Source organism: Cavia porcellus, unplaced genomic scaffold (genome assembly GCF_034190915.1).
Source record: "Cavia porcellus strain 051 isolate PalLab524CR breed Dunkin Hartley unplaced genomic scaffold, mCavPor4.1 scaffold_14, whole genome shotgun sequence".
Lineage (NCBI taxonomy): Eukaryota > Metazoa > Chordata > Mammalia > Rodentia > Caviidae > Cavia > Cavia porcellus.
In genome coordinates, this window is record NW_026947497.1 from 67,942,688 (window position 1) to 67,962,616 (window position 19,929).

Here is a 19,929-nt window from a genome sequence, read left to right on the forward strand (position 1 = left end):
TGGTGTCTAATCAGAGCGTCCACACTCATGCCAGAATCACGGCTGCTCACACCCGAGTCAGGGCTGAAGCAGTGAGGACAGACAGAGTAGGGGTGTAGCAGTGACCGTGGGCAATGGGAACCCTTCTCGGACACTTCTGTATCATGCAGATTGGTGGCCTCTGACCAACTCACCACGCCGATGGAGAAGTAGTTATTCATGATGCTGTACGGGACCTGGTCTCCATTCTCCACCTCCTCTCTGGGGACGACTTCCAGATACCAGCGGTCCAGCATCACTAAGGGGCTCTGCTCAATGTCCTTGAGGATTTTTGTCAAGCTGCCCCCTTCGTAACCTGTGGAGGATGGCACTGTGTTTGCACAGGTTTAGTGTCAGGACAGGTAGTCCCGTCGATGTCTGTGACCAGGTGACTCCCTCGTGTGTCTGTGGGCTGGATACACTTAGATTTCCTCAGCCATGGAGAAGGGAGAACAACAGAGATGGATAAGGAAGAAGCCAGGGTCACTTGGAGCCTCAGCGGGATGCAGGTGAGGATTGGTGCTGGTTAAAGGCGGGCTCTGGAGAGCTGGTAGCTGGGATGGCTGGGGAGCTGTGGGTGGGAGATAACAGATCCATTCCAGGACAGCATCACGGGGGAGAAGATGGGGTAGTGTGGTAAGCAGAGTGTTAAGATGCCCCTGGGGGTGCCCCTGGAGCTGGCTTCTGCTTCCTCTGCACCTGCCCACCAAGTAAGAGCCAAACTCTGAAAACAGTACTTTCCTACCTGGTCTTGAACCGCTCTCTGATTTGATCAGCCATCTGGATGCCCCATCCCCTTTCTGGCTGCCAGACACATCTGTCTGCTCTGTGCTATGCTGAACTCTACTGGGGCTGCGGCCACCTGCAAAGTTCTTCTTACCTCCTGCCCCTTGTATGATAAACTGGTTACCACTCTGCATTCCTGCCCTGGGAAAAATTCTAAAAAGGGAGCCTGTGGCCCTGGGTGCCTGGGCTAATCTTCATTACCCTGCTGGCTCTAAATAACTGAGGATGTGGCATTTGGTCTGTATCCTGCAGCCTAATTCAGAAGATCATTAATTCTGGCAAGGGGAAATTTTTGTATAGAAAACACCAAGCGATCCCAGTTGGGGAGGGGACGACTGAGATTTGGTGTTTACCCTGAAGTTGACTGTTAGGTTCTACTGGGGGAGGTGGGCTTCGGGCTGGTGCCTCTGGAATGGTGGCAGACATGGGGAGGGAGAGCGAGGGGCTGGGACCCATCGGGGAAGGGAGGGCAGAGAAAGGCTCACAGGTAAGATGTGACTTCCACCGAGTATGACTCTGCAGACTCGGTCCACAGAAGCGTCAGTGCTACCCAGCTCCGTAGAGCATCCCTGTAAACTTGAGAACTCCTCCCCAGGGTGGCATCACGTGCAGGCTGACTCACCTCCACCCCAGCGGAGACACCGGGCCAGGTCGTTTCCTGTTCCCAGGGGCAGGACAGCCACCGGTGGATGCTTGGTAAGGTTGGCCTTGTCTGCAACCGATACAAAGGGACAGAGCACCAGATGCCATGGGGTGACAGAACCTTTGGGTTATCTTCTTATCCCTGGGCTGGTGCCCAAATCCCTCTGAAGCACTCTCTGGAGAAGGGGAACAGCCACTCCACTTCCAAAGCCATCTTTCAGTCTGTCAGCCACCACAGACTGCGCTGGTCTGTCGGCTTGTCCCTCCTACTGGGCTCGACCTGTCTCCCTATGACTTGCACCTGCTTATCCAAATTTCACCCTAATTCTGTTCTTGGAGGTGACACAGGTTTAATCCTTAATCACAGCCAGCACACCCCATTCAACTTTCAGACACGTTCTGTATTCTTGTGCTTGTAGAGGAAGAAATGAAGCTCAGCAAGGGGAAATAATCATGGAGCCAGGATCCAAACCTACGTCTCTGTAGCTCCAAGTGTATTCTTTTTTTTTTAGGGGCCACGCAGGTGCCTAGATTAGCAAAGCTGGGGAGTCAGAAACATTAGGGAATGGCAGTACTTTGGTAAAACTGCAGATGCTCCCCTAAGCTTTTTTGGGGGGCATTTATAGAGACCTTTGTGTCCATGCACCCCGGGGGTGAGTGATGTGGTGGAGAGGGTGGGTGTGAGAAGCTGCAGGAACCAGCAGGCGAGGCCTGAGCTAGGGCTGTCCTGGCACAGTGGACGCTCACAGGTCTCCAGGTTGTCTGTTCTATGCCAGGCATGACTGGGTTCAGGCATGACCAAGGGCTGAGATCACCACTGGCAGGATTGAGGCTGGATAGAGAGTGGCCCCAGGTCACATGATTCAAGTTTCTGCCTCTGGCCTTTGCACATGCTGTTTTCTTTGCCCAGAAGTCTCTTGGGTCCTTATATCCATTCCTTTCTCTGTTGGCAGGTCTGCTGTCCTCACAGTAGCAAAATTAGAAGCTTTTCTGGCATCCTGGGTGTCTCCATCTTCCTCACCCCATCTATTCACATGTCACTGACCAGCTCTCCAAGTGGTTTCTCCTCACCATCCCATGGTGACATCCTAGGGCAGCTTATGACTGCTTCCATGCTACCACCACCACAGCAGCCTCCTGTGGTTTCTCAGGGTCCACCAGGTCCACCCGCTGAGCTGAGCACATCTCACACCCACCAGGCGCTAAGCCTGAGGGTCAGGGCACAGGTGCACCCCGCCAAGGCCCTGCTGTGCTTCCACCCTGCTCCAGGTCTACCTTCCACGCCCTGGACTCACCGGCCCTGCTCTCTGGGTCAGCTGACCTGAGGGGCTTGCTCCCCCAGTCACAAGGCTCTGTGGCCACCTCCAGGACGCCCTCCCTGGCTGTCCTGTCTGGACCCCACGCTTCTCCAAAGCGGGCAATGTCATCACACTCAGTCTGCTTGTTCGGTTCCCAGATGTGGGGCAGCCTCGAGGTGGGGGAGTTGGGTCTCATCCATGTGGCAGAGGTCTGCTGTGTGCTGGGTGCCCTACCTGTGGGCTGTGATGGCTCAGGTTCTTGCAGTGCCTGAAGGGGTGACAGGTGTGGCACTGAGGCTCTCATAGGGCTACTACAGCGGGTTGGGGGTTTCTGGGGAGGCACATCGGGACAGAGGCCCCGTGTGGGGTGGAGACTACTGTGCTCAAGGGCATGGGGGTGGGGAAGGCAGATGGCCAGAGGCCAGGGGAGTGGATGAGAGGGGGACAGAAGGCTGGAGCCTCAAGGTCCTCGGGAGGGTTTTTGTCTGTATCCTAAGCCGACTTTTGACGGCACTTATCCATGGTCACCCGGTCACCGGGGTGTGGGTCCCACAGGCCCACGGCCAGTGGCAGAGACCACTGCATGGACATTCACTCGGAAGTTCCTGTGGACACGCGTCGGGTGAGTGACGGCCGCCTCGTACCTTTTACCTCTGCGTTTCCTGTTACCGCCACTGAACTCTGGAAAACAACCTGACTCTGCTTGCATCTCTCGCTCTCTCTTTTGTGTGTGTGTGTGTCTTTTTTCTGTTTTGAGTGGCTTCTGTCACATACTCTCTGCAGATGCGTGGCAGGGAACCTTGCAGCACCACTGCTTTCTCCCTCGTGACTGAGAGGGGACCCAGCAGCCGCTTGGGGCAGTGTCCATGGAAACCAAGGTCCACTCGGGCCCTGGCCCTGCGCCTTTCCTGCCCCGCCCTGGGTCTGGGCTTGGCCCACTCGTGACTTCACTTGTCCTTTTGTCTCCCCCTTCAGAGACGTTCAGAATTGGATGCTTCTGGCCTCTTGTGGTTTCCGCTGTGGCCCAGTCCTGAGGGCCTGTCCTGGAGGGCTGCAGTAGCCTCCTACTTGGCTTTCTGGCTTTCATCCTTGTCTCTTGGTCTGCCATGCTCCTCCTCCGCTGACATCCTGAGAGCTCCAGAACAGCAGCCATGTTCTATGCAATATCCTTCTGACCAGGCCCCTTATTACCTGGGCCTCATTTCCTTCCTGCTTCCTGAATGTGCTCTGTTCTGGCCACACTGACCTGTGTTCACTATCCCAGTATGCTCCTACCCCAGGGCCTTTGCACTTACTGTTCTTCCTCCCTGGACTGCTGTTCCTTCGTCCCATTCCTTCTCCAGGTCTACATGTAAACAACTTCTTCCTCTCTGAGTGCTGGGCTTTAGACTGCAACCCTGCCCACTCCAAGCTGGGCTTCTATTGGCCCTTCCCTGTAATAGTTTTAAATCATTCTCTGATGTTTTACACATCGCATCTCTCTTCTTCTCTCTCTTTCTCCTTGACTTTCTTCCCTCCTTCCCTCTCCGCCTTCTTCCCTTGTCTCCTCTCTTCTTGCCTGGCTCTTTGTTGGCAGTAAGCCCCATCAGGTCCGGGTCGCACCCGGATGCTCAGTGCTGTGACCCAGGGCCCCGAGGAGGCATGGCACAGGTAGCCACTGTGGAATGAATGAGGAAAATGGGCAGCAGCCAGGTTCATGGGTCGGGACTCCCTCTGACCTTGGTGACTGCCCCACTTCCCAGTGCTTCCTTTCCAGTCCTGGGTCTGTGGATTTTGAGAAGGCTTATTGCAAGCTTCCCCAGCCCACCGCACCTCTTCCTATTGTGTCCAAGGGCCGGCGGATCCAGGCCCGGGAGCTTGGGATATGGGTTCTCCTTGCTGCCCTTTTGATCCAGGTGTGTGGGACCCGGGCCAGCCTGGCCTTTCTTTGCTAGTGCTGATCTGTATTTTCCAGATGTGCTCTCGGGGCTCACTCCAGGTGTGCACCCCGGGGCGGTCGGTCCTGCGCTGTGCATCTGTGCTTAGTTCTTGGCCTTCTCCCTGCCACAGATCTGCCAAGACCCACTCCTGCCCCTCCACGCCCTCGCACCTCCTGGTTCTGCTACTGTTCCAGCTCTGGCCACAACGGAGGTGAGACTTGAAACAAAACTGTTATCTCTGAATAGATGGGAATCTTTCTGTCACCTGAGTTGATTTTTTCCCCCCATTCAAAGCAACTGTTTGGTCCAAGGGTAGACACCAGGCTACGGCCCCATTTCTTGCTAACTGCCTTCTGCTGCCTCCGATGCACTCAGGAGAGATCGCCAAGGCCCTCCCTGCTCACTCTGCTCGTCCTTACCAATGCAATCCAGAATCCAGCCGACCGTGCCGTCCCCTCCGCAAGCCAGCACCCGGAAGTCTGGGGTGTCATGGAAGAAGTTCAGCCTGCGAAGTAGAAGAAAGACCACAGTGGCCTGGGCTGCACTGATATCTGCTGTGGGCTGTCAGTCTCTCTGTTCTGTGGCAGGATGTCTTTTATTTTTTGGTACCAGGAATCAAACTCAGGATCCTGCACTTGCCAGGCAGGTGCTGAGCCACTAAGTTAAATGACACAAGATCTGGCTCAAGATCTTGACTTTTTTTAGAGGGTTGAAACATCAATTGATGTTCTAAAGCCAGAAATCACTATGCATGCCACCGTGTACAAGAAAAGTCCCAGGAAACTCTTCCTGTGAGGAGGAGACTCTGTCCCTACATTAGGCATAAATGGAAAACCCTTCTCCAGCAATTCTCTACTATTTGACAAGAGAATTCCCAGTTTGCCCATTTTGGCACCCATGCAAATAATCCCTGCTATTTTGACCCCTGTAGTGATCTCCTGACTGCTCTGTCTTTATGACCTTCCCTTTAAACCAGATACATGGAATTAGCTGGGTCTTTAGAACAAGTCTTTGGAGCAAGGCTCTCTACCCTGGACCCATCAGCTTCCAAGGGGCTTATGGATAGAATTCAGAGGGTCAGCTGGACATGGTGGTGCATGCCTGTGATCCCAGCATTTGAGAGGCTGAGACAAGAGGATCACTGTGAGTTGGAGGCCAGCCTGGGTTACAAAGTGTGCTGAAAGCCAGCCTGAACTGAATAGTAAAAACCTGTCTCAAAAAAAAAAAAAAGAAAAAAAAATCAGAGGGTCACAAACTTGAAGGAGAAAATATTGCATTCATCTCTTCCTTAAGCTCTTGCTGAAATTTAGTATTTCCTTCGCATAATGAGTGTAGGCAACAAATCACAGAGATATTAATGATGCTGTGACTTTCTCAGCAGGCAAAACCGCAGGTAAGGTTTTATTACAGTTGTGTCATACATCACATCCTATCATTTATGCTCATCTCTGCTTTGTTCTTACAGTAGTTATTAGACATGTCTATGACTGTTGCTATTTAATGCCTTGGGAAAGCATATATATTCCCAGATCATGAATTTGTTTTAAAATGTTTTGATAACTACTTTCCAGCCTCATTAGTTTCCCTGGTAATCCTAATTGGTTCATTTCAGGCACTACGAAGTATGATTCTCTGAAGGGGTCTATAGACTACAGACTGCCAAAGGGCTTTGTGGGACCTAAAGGTGAGGAATCCCTGCTGTAGAACTAGTGTGCTCTTTGGACCCCTTGGGGTGAGACTTGGGAAGCTGAATGAAGGTCGGGAGCTCCTGTCTGCCCAGCCTGGCCATCTGAGAACCTCCCTAGGCTCCCGGAGTCACCGATGTCTCCACAGGCAGATTCACACTCCCACTCCTCACATCAGAGACACTCAGGATCAGCCGGCCCTGAAAGCAGGTCCCTGGCTTGTCATCCACACTAAAGACAATCCAGGATGAGCCAAACTAGAGGACTGGGCTCAAGTGTGTTCATACACTAGAAAAGCGTGGGCCAGTCCAGGTGGTTGTGGGCTACTGCTCGGACACAAGGCTATGCCATCCGGCAGTAACTGGCAGTCGTGGTGACCGTGACAGCAACCACAGAAGACTGGCAGGGGGGCTTGGTTTTGAGGTTAATTTTACAGGTACATCATAGCAGGAGTACTGGAACCATGTTATCTTTCTCCTCTTAACAGGGTCTTGTACTGCCATTGCTATAAATAGCAGCGTTGTGTCAGACAACTAAAGACAAGCACAGAGTTCTATTTTTAGAGTCTTTACTAGGACCCATCCGCCAGAAAGATTTCGCTGAATCCAGAAGACAAATAAATGCTTCTTAAGAGGCAAGAAAGTTGGTCCATCGTGCGCGGAGAGCGGAGGCGGGACTGGCCAGCAGGTGGCGCTACGGCAACGGCTCTGACAGGTCTTTCGGCCTGGCCTTCCCACCTATGGGGGGGTGGGGGGGGGACACCACCTCTCCCGCCTCACTGGGTAGATTTGAAAACTGCAGAGGGACCGCGATCAGAACACTTCCTCCTCCCTTAACAACGGACCGGACCGTGAAAATAGTGGCTCACACAGCTTTGCTAAGAAGCTCAGATAAGTCACCAGCCTGCCCTTTTTTGGTCAGTCAAATACATAGTGCATGCAATTTTCTGCTCTCATAAAATCAACAGCTTTGAGGTGGGGTTGGGGAAGCCAGGTAAAGGAGGTGACTTCTCAAGGATGTGTTCCTCAGCATCCCTGGAAACAGTCAGTGTGGGATGCAAGACAAAGAAGAGCCAGGGTGTCAAGCGGCAGAGGGGACAAGTCCAGAGATGAAAGAGACATATAAAGTGACAAAGAAATGAGTCTTCTACGGAGAGTGAAGGGGAGGTGGAGAGACACGCAGTAAAGGTTACTGTCTCATACCCTGGCGTGGGTCCCCCATTGTCCAGGTTGAAAACTTGTTTGGGGTTGAGCAGGTAGTGGAATTTCCGAAGAATCCTATGGAGGAAAAGGAAGGGGAACGGGCAGACGAGGAGCGATGGCATGGTTAGAAGTCACAGGAGGGCAGACACTCCCCCTTCGCCCCCAAGAGACCCACCCTGGGGGGGACCCAGGGTTCACTGAAACCAGAGAGGAGAGACCGCTGCACACAGATCCTGATGTCCCAGATCTATTGTCCTTGTGCTCGGCCCCTGGTCAGGGGCACCCCACATCTGAGACTGTAGCCCCTGCCCTGGAGCAGCGGCCTTGCAGGGGACACGGTAGAGAAGCCCAGAGAACAGGAGCTTCTGTCCAGTGCTTCTTCCTCCAGAGACCTGGGAGCAGATGTCATGCGTGGTCTGTGCAGTGTGAGTGTGGATGGTCCCAAGGCAGGGGGAAATGGGGTGAGGATCCCCTGTCCCAAGTCCTGAGGAGATGCAAAGGGGGCAGGTGTGGGGAGCAGAGAGGCAGTGGCTGCCTCTCGGCTTGGGTCCTGGGCTCCAGCTGGACACTAATCAGTTAGTTCAGGAGTAGTGTCCCACCCCTTGGACTCGGGTTGGGGGCCCCATGGTTCTGACTTTATTCTTTTTTTTTTTGGTACTGGAGATCGAACTCCCAACCTTGCGCTTGCCAGGCAGGTGCTTATTCTGCTGAGCTAAATCCCCAGCCCCTGACATTATTCTTATTTATTTATTAACCAGGATTTTCAGATCACTGTGTCATCTGCTTATTATCCCTGGACAGACTGGGAAGGCAGGGTCACTGTGTGTGTCCCTTTGGTCCCTCTCTCCTCCTACTCTACTTAGCAGTCAACGGCTCCTTCCCCAAGGAGGAGGGTGTCCCGCCCACGTGGGGATGGGGACAGCCCAGGAGGCCCTAAGCAGCTGAGTCCTACCAGCTCTTTTAAATCAGGAAAAGACATTGGAGGCTAAGAAGGACAAGCATCTCTGAGATCCCCAGGGACTTAGCGGTGGCTCCTGTGATGGGCACTGGGCTAAGCACTGGGTCCTTTCCAGTTGTTAACCCTTGAGAAGAAACAGGATTGCACATTACAGAGTAAGAAACCGAGGCACGAGAACGTGAAGTCCCTTGGGCCGGTGGTGCTGGGATGTCAGTCCAGGTCTCCCTGTCTCCCCAGCCACATAGCTCATTCTCTGCAGTCCAGGAGTGGAAGGGGCCTGGGACTTTCCGCATGGTAAGAGAGGAAGACATACCTTTCTCCTTGTCTCCCTCCACTCTTTGGATTCACCAGGACCAGCAGTGGGTGGGTGCCCGGGGTGGGGATGATCTTATACTTCAAAGGCAAAAAGAAAAAGAGACAGACATCAGCTGTGCTTTGTCCGATAAGAAGGCCAGAAGAGATGATGAGAAGACGGATTCAGAGAGGTGGATGGGATGCAGGGCCAGGCATGGAGGAGAGGCGGACAGGGAGGTGGGGCTCGGTCCGCTGGCTGGGATTTCTGGGGGTGAAGCAGCTTGGTGTCCCGGCGTGAGTGGCCTTTACGGAGTGTTAATGGCAAAGAGGGCTGGAGGATGGGGTCGGAGATGGGGCGATGGCACTGGAGCTGCGAATCACTCAACAATGGTGTGGCCTTGGGCCTGTAGCACAAGGTCAAATTTTGTGAGGGACACAGCTAAACACAATCTCAGACGGTGTCGCCCTGTGGTCATACATGTAAATGAAATCCATGCTTGTGGGGCAAAAAATCACTTCGACTCTGGCATCTTCCAAATTCATATTTTCGGACCCAATTTTTCTCCTGCGTCCTGGTCCCATACTTCTCTCTGTCTGTCCAGGGGCCTTCACCTGGACCACTGACCACCAGTGATGAGTCCGCAGTCCTGACTCATTTTCCCTTCTCTTGAGATGGGTCCTCTATCCTGGGTCCCTGCGTTTATTCATCCAGGGAAGGCCTGACCTGCCACGCCATGTCCTGCAGTGTTTCTTTATCCCCAGAAGCTGTCGGAGTCTCTCCTTCCCGAGCTTTTGCTCCCCCTGAAGTCCTGGGTGCTGCCTTTATGCAGTGACTTCTCAGGACTGCTGCTCCTCCCCAGACACCTCAGTGACATCTCACTGCCCAGAGGACAAAGTCCACGTTTCTGAGCCTGGCACCCATGCCTGGTCAGTCTAGTCCCCTCGTACTGCGATCACCTCCTCCTAACCCCCAGCCCGCTGTACACTCTGGTGAGTGTGCTCCTGTGCAATTTCTTTGAGAAACAAGCAAAAGCAAAATTTGAGCAGCTTCCCTTCCTCAGTGGCCAGTTCCAGAGCCATCTCTTCATGGAAGTGTCCCCTGGTCAGTGCAAGTAAAATATTGTGCCTGAAATTTGTAGCATCCTCAGAGGTTTGTTTTGTTGTTTGTTTGTTTTTTACGTTCTCAGGGGATGTCTCAAGGCATTGAATGGATTGTAAATGCAGCAGGAGCAGGGTGAGCATTGGAGAGCTCTCCTACTAAGGGCCCCTTGAGATCATGGATTTAGCTGAGTGAAAATGCGACGGATGCAGCTCAGGATCTGATGCCTGCTTTTTCAGATCTCAAACTGAAAATCTAGCGGAAGGAAGTCTGATATAAACAGTGGGCGCATCTGTGTTGTGTGTGTGCCCCACTTTATTTGCTGTCCCCCTAGATGTCCGGTGCTTTCTCACCTCTTCACGTTCTCCTGTCATGATGTCTTACATTTTACTTTATACCAAAACCCACAGATCTGCAAGCTCTCAGTTAATCCCACAGCACCTCTGGAAGGTGGGCAGGGTAAGGATGGCTGGGTCCCTTTCCCAGCAAGGAAACGAAGCTCTAGGGAAGAGGAGGAGGCCTTACTTTCCTATTTCCTTTTCTTGGGACTCTTTGTACCTTATCAGGCTGCCTTCCCTGGACTTTAAATGCACATTTAAGGATGAAGAACTTTGGATCCGCTTAGCTTTGTCTTGGCAGACCAGGTTTTGGGAGACTCATTGTCTACTTATAGGCCACACTTTTGTTATAGTTTGGGAGGTCCGCGTATCAAAGTTTTATAAGAGGTGACAAAGCCAATTGGACCAGCGATGGGATCAGCCAACCTCCCTTCTCACCACTTGCCTACAGTGTGGCGGTCAAAGGTAACTCCAGAGGCCGGAATAAAGTGTCCTCCTGTGTGACAGAATTGATCAGACGAGAAAGCAGACGTTGAGACACATTTCTTTCCAACCCAAACCCCGCCCGCCCTCCACAGCCTGGGACCCCCTTAGAAGGAGAGACTGGCTCGCGGGCTGGGGAGGTACCTGCATTACAAGTTCGCCCTTGGCTGCTACACTGCTGCCGTCAGACTTCCCACCTTGCCTGTCCTGCGAGAAGAGAAGAGAGATGAGCATCTTCTGAAGGAAAAGAACACGACCAAAACTCAGACCAAAGCAAGGCAGACGCCTACTGTATGGGAAGGGATCAGATAAAACCCAATGGCTGATCCCACCAAAGAGATTAAAAGACCAATAGAATGTGAGGGGTTTCTCAAGGGAGACTTTATTATTTGTTGACTTTTGGAGACAGAGTCTCAGGAGGCAATTCAGGCTGTTTTTGAGCTCACTTTGTAGCCCAGATTATTCTTGAATTTACCAAGACCCTTCTGCCTCAGCCTCCTGAGTGCTGGGATTACAGTCACCATGACTGGCTTCAAAGGGAGATTTTAGATCTTTTTTTTTTCTTTTTGGTACTGGGATCAAACACAACCTTGCGCTTGCCAGGCAGGCACTTATGCCACTGAGCTAAATCCCTGGCCTGAGACTTTAGATCTCAAAAAACAAAACAAAACAAAACAAAACAAAACAAAAAACCCACCAAAAAACAGAGTGCACCGTGACTGGTTTCTGTAGGATTCTCCAGGATCTATCATTACTTGCTGTGACTTTATTCCCTAATACAGGCAAGGGACATTGCGGGGCAATACTAAAATTGACAGAAATTTATTTTATGGGTCAGAAAACTTGAACTGTGAGAACAAGAGTTAACGCCTCTACCCACATAATTTGATGATACAACATCAGACTATGAAATAAGTGACTGTTTTTAACTGTTTGTCCAATATGTATCATTTATTTCATTGAGGCTTATATAGCATCTTATAAAATGCTCAGATCTCAACTGCACATTGAGGAATTTTTGCATGTATATGTATATGTATGTGTATATGTATGTATGCCCTCATAATATGCTTGTGCAATTTTGGTTATTACACTAGTTTTACTTTACTTTTGAGTTTTACACAACCATTGTTTGTTCCTTCCAGTTGTGACATACTATATTATATTACACGAATACCATATGCCTCTATTCATCAGTTCTTCTATTAGTGGTCATTTAGCTTGCTTCCAGTTTTGGACTATTGTGAACATTTTTGCATATGTCTTTTGGTGGAATAATGCTTGTATTTCGTAGGTAGAGCTACAAGAGGGAAATCATTAGGGAGATTGTATATTTCCCTCTTGGTAGGCATTGCCAAATGGCTTTTCTTTTTTAAAACTTATTATTTTATAATTGTCACCCAAAGAAGTAAGCATAAAAAGAGCAGGAAATCTGTCCACACACAAAGACACCAAAATACTCAGCCGAGGGCCTGGATCCCACAGCAACATCCTGCATGAGTCCGGCTGAAAACATAAAGCCCATGACAATCCCTCCCATGAGTCCTACTGGAGGCCTAGAGCCCACGACAATAACTCATGCACTGGGAAGGCCCCTAGCTCAGCAGTGGAAGCCAGAAAATCTGTGCCAGTAGGATGAAGAATCTGTGCAAAGACAGCCTTTTACAGTGGTGGTTTTCCTTAGATTTTTAAGGTGAAAGAATTAGCTAGTCATGTCAACGTTGGGATGAGTAGAACCAGTGAGGCTTGGCAATATTTTTAAGAGGGAAAGAGGAGAGAGACACTTGTTTGAAAGAGCAGTCAAGGCAGGAGGCAGACAAGGTTTCCGGTGGAGGTAAAAGGGGTTCTGTGTCTATTCTTTTACTTCCTAATGGGGCTGAGACACTCCACAGGAGCCAGGCAGAGGACTCTGTGCTTGGACCTGGAGAGAGGCCTCTCCACTCAGAGGTGCTGCCTGGGGGTCCTGCCTGGGCCTGGCCTGCAAGGTACATGGGACGAGTGTGCTTCCCTGATGGGTCACTTGGAACCAGCAGTCAAAGCCACTGCCTCAGTGCCTCCTCCCAGTCTGCTGGTGCAGCACTGACCTCTTTCAAAGCAGCACCTCGGTCAAACCCGAACCGTAAGAGATGTTGGGGAAACCCTGGGAAGGGGGCGGGGGCGAAGGTTTGAGCATTGTTAATATCTACACTGCAAACCCAGGGAAGCCACAGCCCTGGCGGGGGCAGAAGCACTTACCCGGGTGATGGGGCATATCGAGGTGGGCAGCAAGATATGGTCTCTGAGTTCGCCACCGTCACACAATGTTGATAATTCACATTTGCGGTGAAACTGGAGGAGAGAACAGAGGTGAGGATGAGCAGCAGCGATCCAGGAAGCACCAAGTGTTAGGGTCCAGAGGTTGGCTGGGGAGGCAAGGTGTCTAGTGCACCCCGATCCAGAGGCCCTGCTGGCTCTAGCAGGATTGCCGAGTGTGTGACTGTGTGTGTGCGTGTGTTTGTGTGTGTGAGCATGCGTGTGCGTGCGTGTGGGCTGAGGGTGCCGCATTTGCCTCAGGCAGAGAAAGGAGGCCGAGAGCTACTGGAGCAGAGGAGTCATCAGTAGGCTGTGGCCCCGTGTCAATTTCTGCCCCCAGGAGGGAGCAGGCTTGCCAGTTTCATGACTCAAATTCTGCATTTTGAGGGTTCTGCAGTCTTCTTTGAGGCTGATACCTGGTCAGGGGTATACAATACAGCCCTAAATTGGCTTTGGTGGGCAGGCAGAGCAGCTGAGTGGCTGCTGGGGTGTCCTGGTGTCCAGAGGTGCTGCGGACTCTACTGTGAGCTGTGGTTGGTGGCAGCAGACCAGGCCTCTGGGCCAGGCAATGGAGAGGGAATCTATGAAAAGTGTGACTTCAGGACCAGTGCCGGTCCCTCTGGTGCCTTAAAACCAGGGATCCCAGCATTGAAAGCGCCCCTGGTCCCGGGTGACCCCAGATGCAGCGCGTCTGCAGTCCAGCCTGCCGTTCCTAGTTGCCTGGCTAGATGGACGGAGTCTGGCCAGCTTCATTGTAAGCATCCTTCACCCCCTGCTCCTGGGGCGGGTCCTCTTAGGTGCTGGGGACCCTGGCATGGGGCTCTGGGGATCTCCAACCTTGCTGCACTGGCTCTGCTCCTGCTCTCTTGGGAGGATGTTTGCTGTCCCCGCACTGCGGCTTCAGCAAAAACCCACACTGGATGGAAAGAAGCAGGGCTAACCTGGGCACCAACCCACCGTCATCCGGCACCACACGCAGTGCCGCGCGGTGACACTCTGGTAGCACTTGATACTTTTGTGGCACCGGTCACACTTGACGGAGGAGTTCCCTTCCACCCACGCGTGCTGCATCACCTGTGGGAGGGAAGCGGAGGATACCAGGGAAGGCAGCAGAACAAGGCCCTGGGCCCAGGGCTGCAGAAAGTTCTGGCAGGGGCCCAGGTGCGGGAGGGCTGCAGTGGGTGGCATCCTACTTAGTGACTGCTGGGCGGGATGCTGGTCCTTCTCTGCCTAATCGTGCAGTGCTAACCAAGGTGGCATCCAAACCACTCTGTCTGAATTCTGCACTGCTTGTTCACCCTGGCAGGCACCTCTGAGTGGGCCCTCATCGGGCAGTCCGTCCAGCTGTCTGTCCTTGCAGAACTCCCTGTGGAGTGACGGGCTCAGCACAGTGAGGAGCGGGGCACAGGAGAGCTTGGGCCACAGACAAATTTGGTTGGAGTCAGTGATTTTGCATGTCACAGCTGGGTGGCCTCGGGCCAGTTCCTGGACTTCTCTGAGACTCAGGTCCCTCACCTGTAGAAACTGGCATGCTAAGTCCCCCAACTGGGCTTGCTGGGAGGACGTGGTGAGAAGATAGAACACTGGAAATCAGGTGTCCCTGGAGCAGTCGCCACCTTTTGGAGGCAGTCGGGTAACTCCTGTCCCCCTTTTCAGCCTTTGCTGCACCTTACAAACCATCGAGGGATTTTCTAGACTTTATAGTGTCCACCCCACACTCCGGACAAGTCAGAGTCTCTGAAGATGGCACTAGCTGTAACGGGGGTGGGGGGGCATCATCTCACCGACATGTTTTAACACTGTTGGGGGGCACATATGTAGTCGACGTCCAGAAGCACTCTTGAAGGAGGTCAGTCAGGAAGTTCAAAGAGCTCATTAAGGGCCCTCCGGGCCTCTCATAGTTGCTCTCTGGAGAGCTGGTTTTATCTACTCCTTGGCCAGGAAACGCCACCAACTCGGGCTGGGAACTCAGGAAGCAGGTTGTGCATGTGTGTCTGAGTGCAGCTTAAAGTGACACCACTGTCTAGGAGCTGGGGCCCTTGGCTCTTTCCCCCTGGAACTCAGGGGAACTGTCTGAAAATTTCACCAGGGTACCTGAGTGGCAGCAGGAAGTGGATGTGGACCCTGTAGGAAAGGTGGGGGCACAGCCTGAAATGCTCAAATTCAAGCACAATTTTAAAAACATGAAATAATTTGCATGATCCTATCTGTGTTTGCAGTAAATAAAAAGAAATGTTTTAAATTACATAACAATTAAGTTGTGGGATGCTTCCTACAATTTAAGAAAGTTTTTGGTAAGAATTATTGCTCCAAAAGATGGGTCCCATTTGGTTTGTAGCTTTTCACCTTCTGCCACACACCACTGAGGGTACAGAAACTTTGTCACATTAATCTATTTGACAACTGCGTGGTCACGGTGGCTTTGGCCTGAGATAATTATTATTCCCTTTTTGGGGAGGGAAAAACCTGAGGCTTTAGTGAGCATGAGGACCAGGCCCAGGTTCTAGACTGTGCGAGGCCAAGCAGTGGTCCACAGCCAGATCTTCTGACTCTAACCCAGGACAGAGATCCCAGCACCATGTTCCCTTCTCCAGTCTCTCGGGGACCTGAAGAGATGGTGAGGGACCTGGGCTGCCTCTGTGTGCTCACAAGGTTGAGTGTCCCCTTCCTCTGTCCCATGTGCCAGGCAGCCAGAGTGTAGCTACAAAGCCTGAAGCTGGGTGGCACACTGTGTGTACCGGTGGAAGGCATGGTCATGGAAGGGCGTGGATGGGGTGGTGTAGGTGACATCAGAGACAGGCCATGCAGTGTCCATGGGGCATGCATGCAAGTCCTTGGAGATCCCTCTTTCTTGGGAGGCTTCTGCAGGGTGGCTGGGCTGGCACTGCTCTCACCTGCTCACTGTCTCCTGACTTGGATTCCTTGGTGGAATCTTCCCTGTGCTGCAATGCAGAGCTCGTGTCCCCTGATTTTAAGGACCACTACTCCTAGACTCTGTGAATGGCACTGCACAGTGGCCAAGATAGAAGCTGGGAGCCAGTCTCTACCTCTCCCCTGTCCTCCTAAGCATCTCTGTCACCAGTGTGGCAGGCATCTCCAAATTACCTCTCAAGCTTTCCCTCTGCCTTCCCTGCATTAGCCTAGGGGGACAGTCAGAACACTCCACGGTTGGCTTAGGAGAAGCTCAGCGCGAACCCAGGTAAGATCATGCTACAGAGGATGTAAACGGACCCTCAGCGTGGCACCACCTTCAGCTTTAAATATTAGCAGAATTTCTCTCTATTTCTCTCCTACTCTATGCTCAGAACAATTCACCTAATCTGCAAATGGAATCATCTCTGTTTTCAGAAGCTCTTCAATGATTCCCAAATCTGCAAGAGAAACTGCTTCTAGTTTCTCTCCTTGACTCATGAGATCTCACTGTCTTCAGAGCACATCTCCTGACTTTCCTTTAAGTCTCTGTCCCAGTCACACCCAACTAAGTAGGGACCCCAGAACGAGCTATGACTCCATGTCTTTATGCACCTGGGAGTAGGGTAGGGTGGGGAAGCGCTCTACATGGAGTGCCACATGAAATCCTTCTGACGCCAGTTCAAGGCACAAACCAAATGCCACCTTTGTGAAACTTGCCCTGATTTCTACCCCGTGCCTCTTCTCTCAGTTCTGCACGGCCCTATCATGACAGCTTGCATCTCACTACTTTGTATTCCGCTTACATGCTTGTGTCTCTCTGAAGACTGCAGAGCCCCTGAGCAGCTGAGGACCATCTCTTAGAACCTGTGTACCCCTGGGGCAGTGCCTGGCACACGATGGGTGCTGGGATGCTGAATGGATGGATGGATGAGCAGGATGGTTTAAGGGTGGTCCTTGAGGCATAAAAAGGCCTGGAGAAAGCTCCCAGAGCCCCTGCCTGCCGTGGAGCTCATGATGATGGACATGTTGTCCCGGATGCAGCATGCAGTAGAACAGGGCAGTAGGTGTCACCAACCTCGCCACTCCTTTTGGCTTTTGAGCACGTTTTGACACACGCAGGGATGTTTTTGGATACACAACGTTCGTGGACTGTGTATTTACAGTCTGAAAAAAATATAAGGAATGTGCTTGTGAGTGACACTGGTCACCATCCCACCCTAGCCAAGGCCTGTACTTCCTGCTGGGTGGCTGGGCAGAGACAAGGCATGTACGGAGTTGGTCTCCCCTGCAGGAAATTCAACTGACTCTCATTTTTCCTTGAGCGGAGTCCCCAGCTAACCCCCATTCCGCTCTGCACCTCCACCTTGCACAGTGGTTCCACTATGGAGAGGAAATTGTCCCCAGATAGGAGAGTACGTGGTGCCCTCAGGCGGGCTAGGCCAACGTGTTGGGGATGGTGGGGAGGGGGGAGAAAGGCCAGAGGTCTCAAACAAGGCACAGCCTGATCTTTGGCTCCGCCATCTGTCACAATCCCCTTGGTCCTGGATAAATTGTTTGCGCTTGCTGAAATCCAGGGAATCCTGTAACACGTGAATGATCGGGCCTCTTTTTTTCTTTTCAAGGATTTGGCAGCATTGCACGGTTTGATCTGTGTGAAGCCGTGCATGCCTGGGTCAGCACCGGTGTCCCATGAATTATCACTGTGATTGTTGCTATTATTAGGTGAATGGCAGAGACCCATAGGCTTCAAACTTATAGGCATGAGAATGGGCGGATGAAAAAGTGGATGAGAGCGGAATTTGCAAGGGAGCGGAAGGATTAGTGGAATCTCTCTCTCTCTCTTTTTTTTTTTTTTTTTAGTTTTCTGGTGTTTGCTCTTGCTGGACCGAGGGCCCAGCTCCACTCAGGAGTCCTTTGTGGCTGAAGTGACAGGTGCATGTTAAAGGAAGGACTTCAGGGACCTGGACCCTGCAGAGGGGCCTCTCTGCACAGCACTCTCCAGTCTCTGGGGTTCCACACCACGACATGGTTGTCACACTTCAGTGCACCCCCATACTCGGGCCCCGAGAAGCCTTGTCACTGCGGCCGCCTTCCCCTGTCCTTCTCTTCCCCGTCTCCTCTTCTTTCCTGTATCACACTTTCTCATTCCTTCCGTCTCCTTCTCCTGTTTACCTTTTCAGTCTCCCTTTTGCCTTTCTCTCCTGTCTTTCCCTTGTAATTTTCCCGCTTTGATTTACTAAATAAGATTATGAAGTGAAACACATTTTAATTCCTGATGCATTTACATAATGCAGAATAGAGTACGCTGCTTAGCTTATTAAAAAGAAGGGGCCTCTGGATAAACCTGAAATAAACATTGACTAAAAAACCCAGCTAAGAGTATGAGGTGACTTTTAATTGTTCATATATATACTTTAATCATTCTTTCCAGGAGATCACTGGTCCCTCACCCCAACAAAAATACAAGTCTTGCCCATTTGACTTGGTAGAGCCGAAACGGCACAGAGAGGTCTTGCTTTATGCCCTGCTGCTGGAACACGAGCGGTGCCCCCCAACCCCCGAGACTCGAAAGCCTGCGTTTTCCAGGAATGGCTCCACCGGTCAAAGGAAACATAACAGAGTGCCTGGGCCAACGGGCTGCGGGGAATTTCACTCACAAATGCAGCTCAGGCCTTGCTTCCGGACCCCCATCAGCATGAGGTGGCAGAAGTTGCAGTAGGTTGGCTTCTTAAAATGCTTCAGGGTCCAGGCGTGCCTCCCGTCCCACTTGGAGACCTGAGGGGTGACAGGAAGTGAGACTTGAGGAGGCCATCCCCAGCTAGAAGAAGCCAAGGTCACCTTGTGCTCTTCTTTCTTTCTCAATAAAACCTGATCTCATAGGGACTGGGGATTTAGCTCAGCGGCATAAGCGCCTGCCTTGCAAGCAGGCAGTCGTGAGTTCGATCCCCGGTACCGATAAAAAGGAAAACCTGATCTCATAGTCGGGAAGCAAATTCCTATGTTTTTTTTGGGTACTGGGAATCGAACTCACGACCTCATGTTTGCCAGGCAGGCACTGTGCTGCTGAGCTATATCCTTGCCCTCAAATTACTTTCTTTTTAAAAAAATACAAGCAAAACCAAAGTTGTTTGTATTTTCTAAAATTCATAAATACTACTGACAAGGAATATCAGGATGGGAGTGTGGGAGGAATTAAAAAACCCTTCTTGTACATGGCCGGCAGCAGAGTGAATTAGAACAATTTACTCTATCATTTGTCTGTCTGTATCGACCTATAGCCACCATTTGTTTATTTAAAGATTCTTTAAATGTGTACAAACTTTGACTTTCCAGTCTACCTTCTTGGACTATATCCCAAAGAAATTAAGTTTTAAGAGAGATGAACAGTTTTTTCTTTTTCTTTTTGCTCTGCCAGATATTTAACGCAGAATTATTTAAAACAATGAAAAATGGCCTAAAGGTCTCCAAATAACTAAAAGGTTAGTTGTGACACATGTATATGAGTTAAGGTGAGGTGGCAATAAAAACTTACCTATCTAAACTTATCTAGTGCTATGCAAATATACTTGAGATACAATGCTAAGTGAAAAAAACCAGAATGCAAATGTATGCTATTTAATGATCTCAGTTTTAAGTAATACCTTTGAAGGGAAGAGATTTCACTGTCTGTCAGTACAGATTAGCTGGAGCTGGTGATGCTATGTGTTCTTTTTTTCAGGCTGAAACCAGGGTCTCGAGCATGCAGGGCAGGCACTCTCCACTGAGCTACACACTCAGCTCTATGCATGCATTTTACTCTCTCGTTTTCTATTTTCTTCTATAGTCGACTATATCAGGAAAAACAATGTACTCCTGTACCAACCCACTGCACGCAGATAAAATAGTGAGCAGAGAAAGAGAGAGAATGGAATCACTTCTTTCTGATGGGCTCAGAAGCAAAACCATCCTCATGCACCAGCTAAAACGCACCTTACACAATGACACACTTTCCTTGGAAAACAA

At 51.1% G+C, this 19,929-nt stretch overlaps 1 protein-coding gene and 1 long non-coding RNA gene across 8 annotated transcripts in view; one reads left to right on the forward strand and one right to left on the reverse strand.

Annotated features, from left to right (window-relative positions):
- The window catches only part of Dgkg (diacylglycerol kinase gamma), a 193,515-nt gene that overhangs the window by 93,882 nt on the left and 79,704 nt on the right, over positions 1 to 19,929 (reverse strand). For 4 of the 5 annotated variants that reach the window (XM_003477071.5, XM_063261207.1, XM_063261208.1 and 1 more), the window contains exons 10-19: positions 18,585 to 18,702; positions 17,003 to 17,091; positions 13,972 to 14,088; positions 12,958 to 13,050; positions 10,867 to 10,929; positions 8,822 to 8,901; positions 7,551 to 7,625; positions 5,083 to 5,168; positions 1,427 to 1,516; positions 174 to 334 (exon numbers count right to left, since the gene is read on the reverse strand). In XM_003477071.5, coding sequence (XP_003477119.2) covers positions 174 to 334; positions 1,427 to 1,516; positions 5,083 to 5,168; positions 7,551 to 7,625; positions 8,822 to 8,901; positions 10,867 to 10,929; positions 12,958 to 13,050; positions 13,972 to 14,088; positions 17,003 to 17,091; positions 18,585 to 18,702 — 972 coding nt within the window. The remainder of the gene's footprint in view (positions 1 to 173; positions 335 to 1,426; positions 1,517 to 5,082; positions 5,169 to 7,550; positions 7,626 to 8,821; positions 8,902 to 10,866; positions 10,930 to 12,957; positions 13,051 to 13,971; positions 14,089 to 17,002; positions 17,092 to 18,584; positions 18,703 to 19,929) is intronic. The other variant, XM_023560313.2, reaches the window with a different exon arrangement.
- Positions 323 to 11,903, forward strand: LOC134478761 (uncharacterized). Of its 3 annotated transcripts, none has more exons than XR_010051631.1 (6): positions 323 to 527; positions 1,400 to 1,500; positions 4,794 to 4,874; positions 6,276 to 6,347; positions 6,836 to 7,264; positions 9,990 to 11,903. It is a non-coding gene; the product is annotated as an uncharacterized LOC134478761 (long non-coding RNA). The 3 variants fall into 3 exon arrangements; XR_010051630.1 differs by having other exon boundaries at positions 6,836 to 7,062; XR_010051629.1 differs by having other exon boundaries at positions 6,836 to 11,903.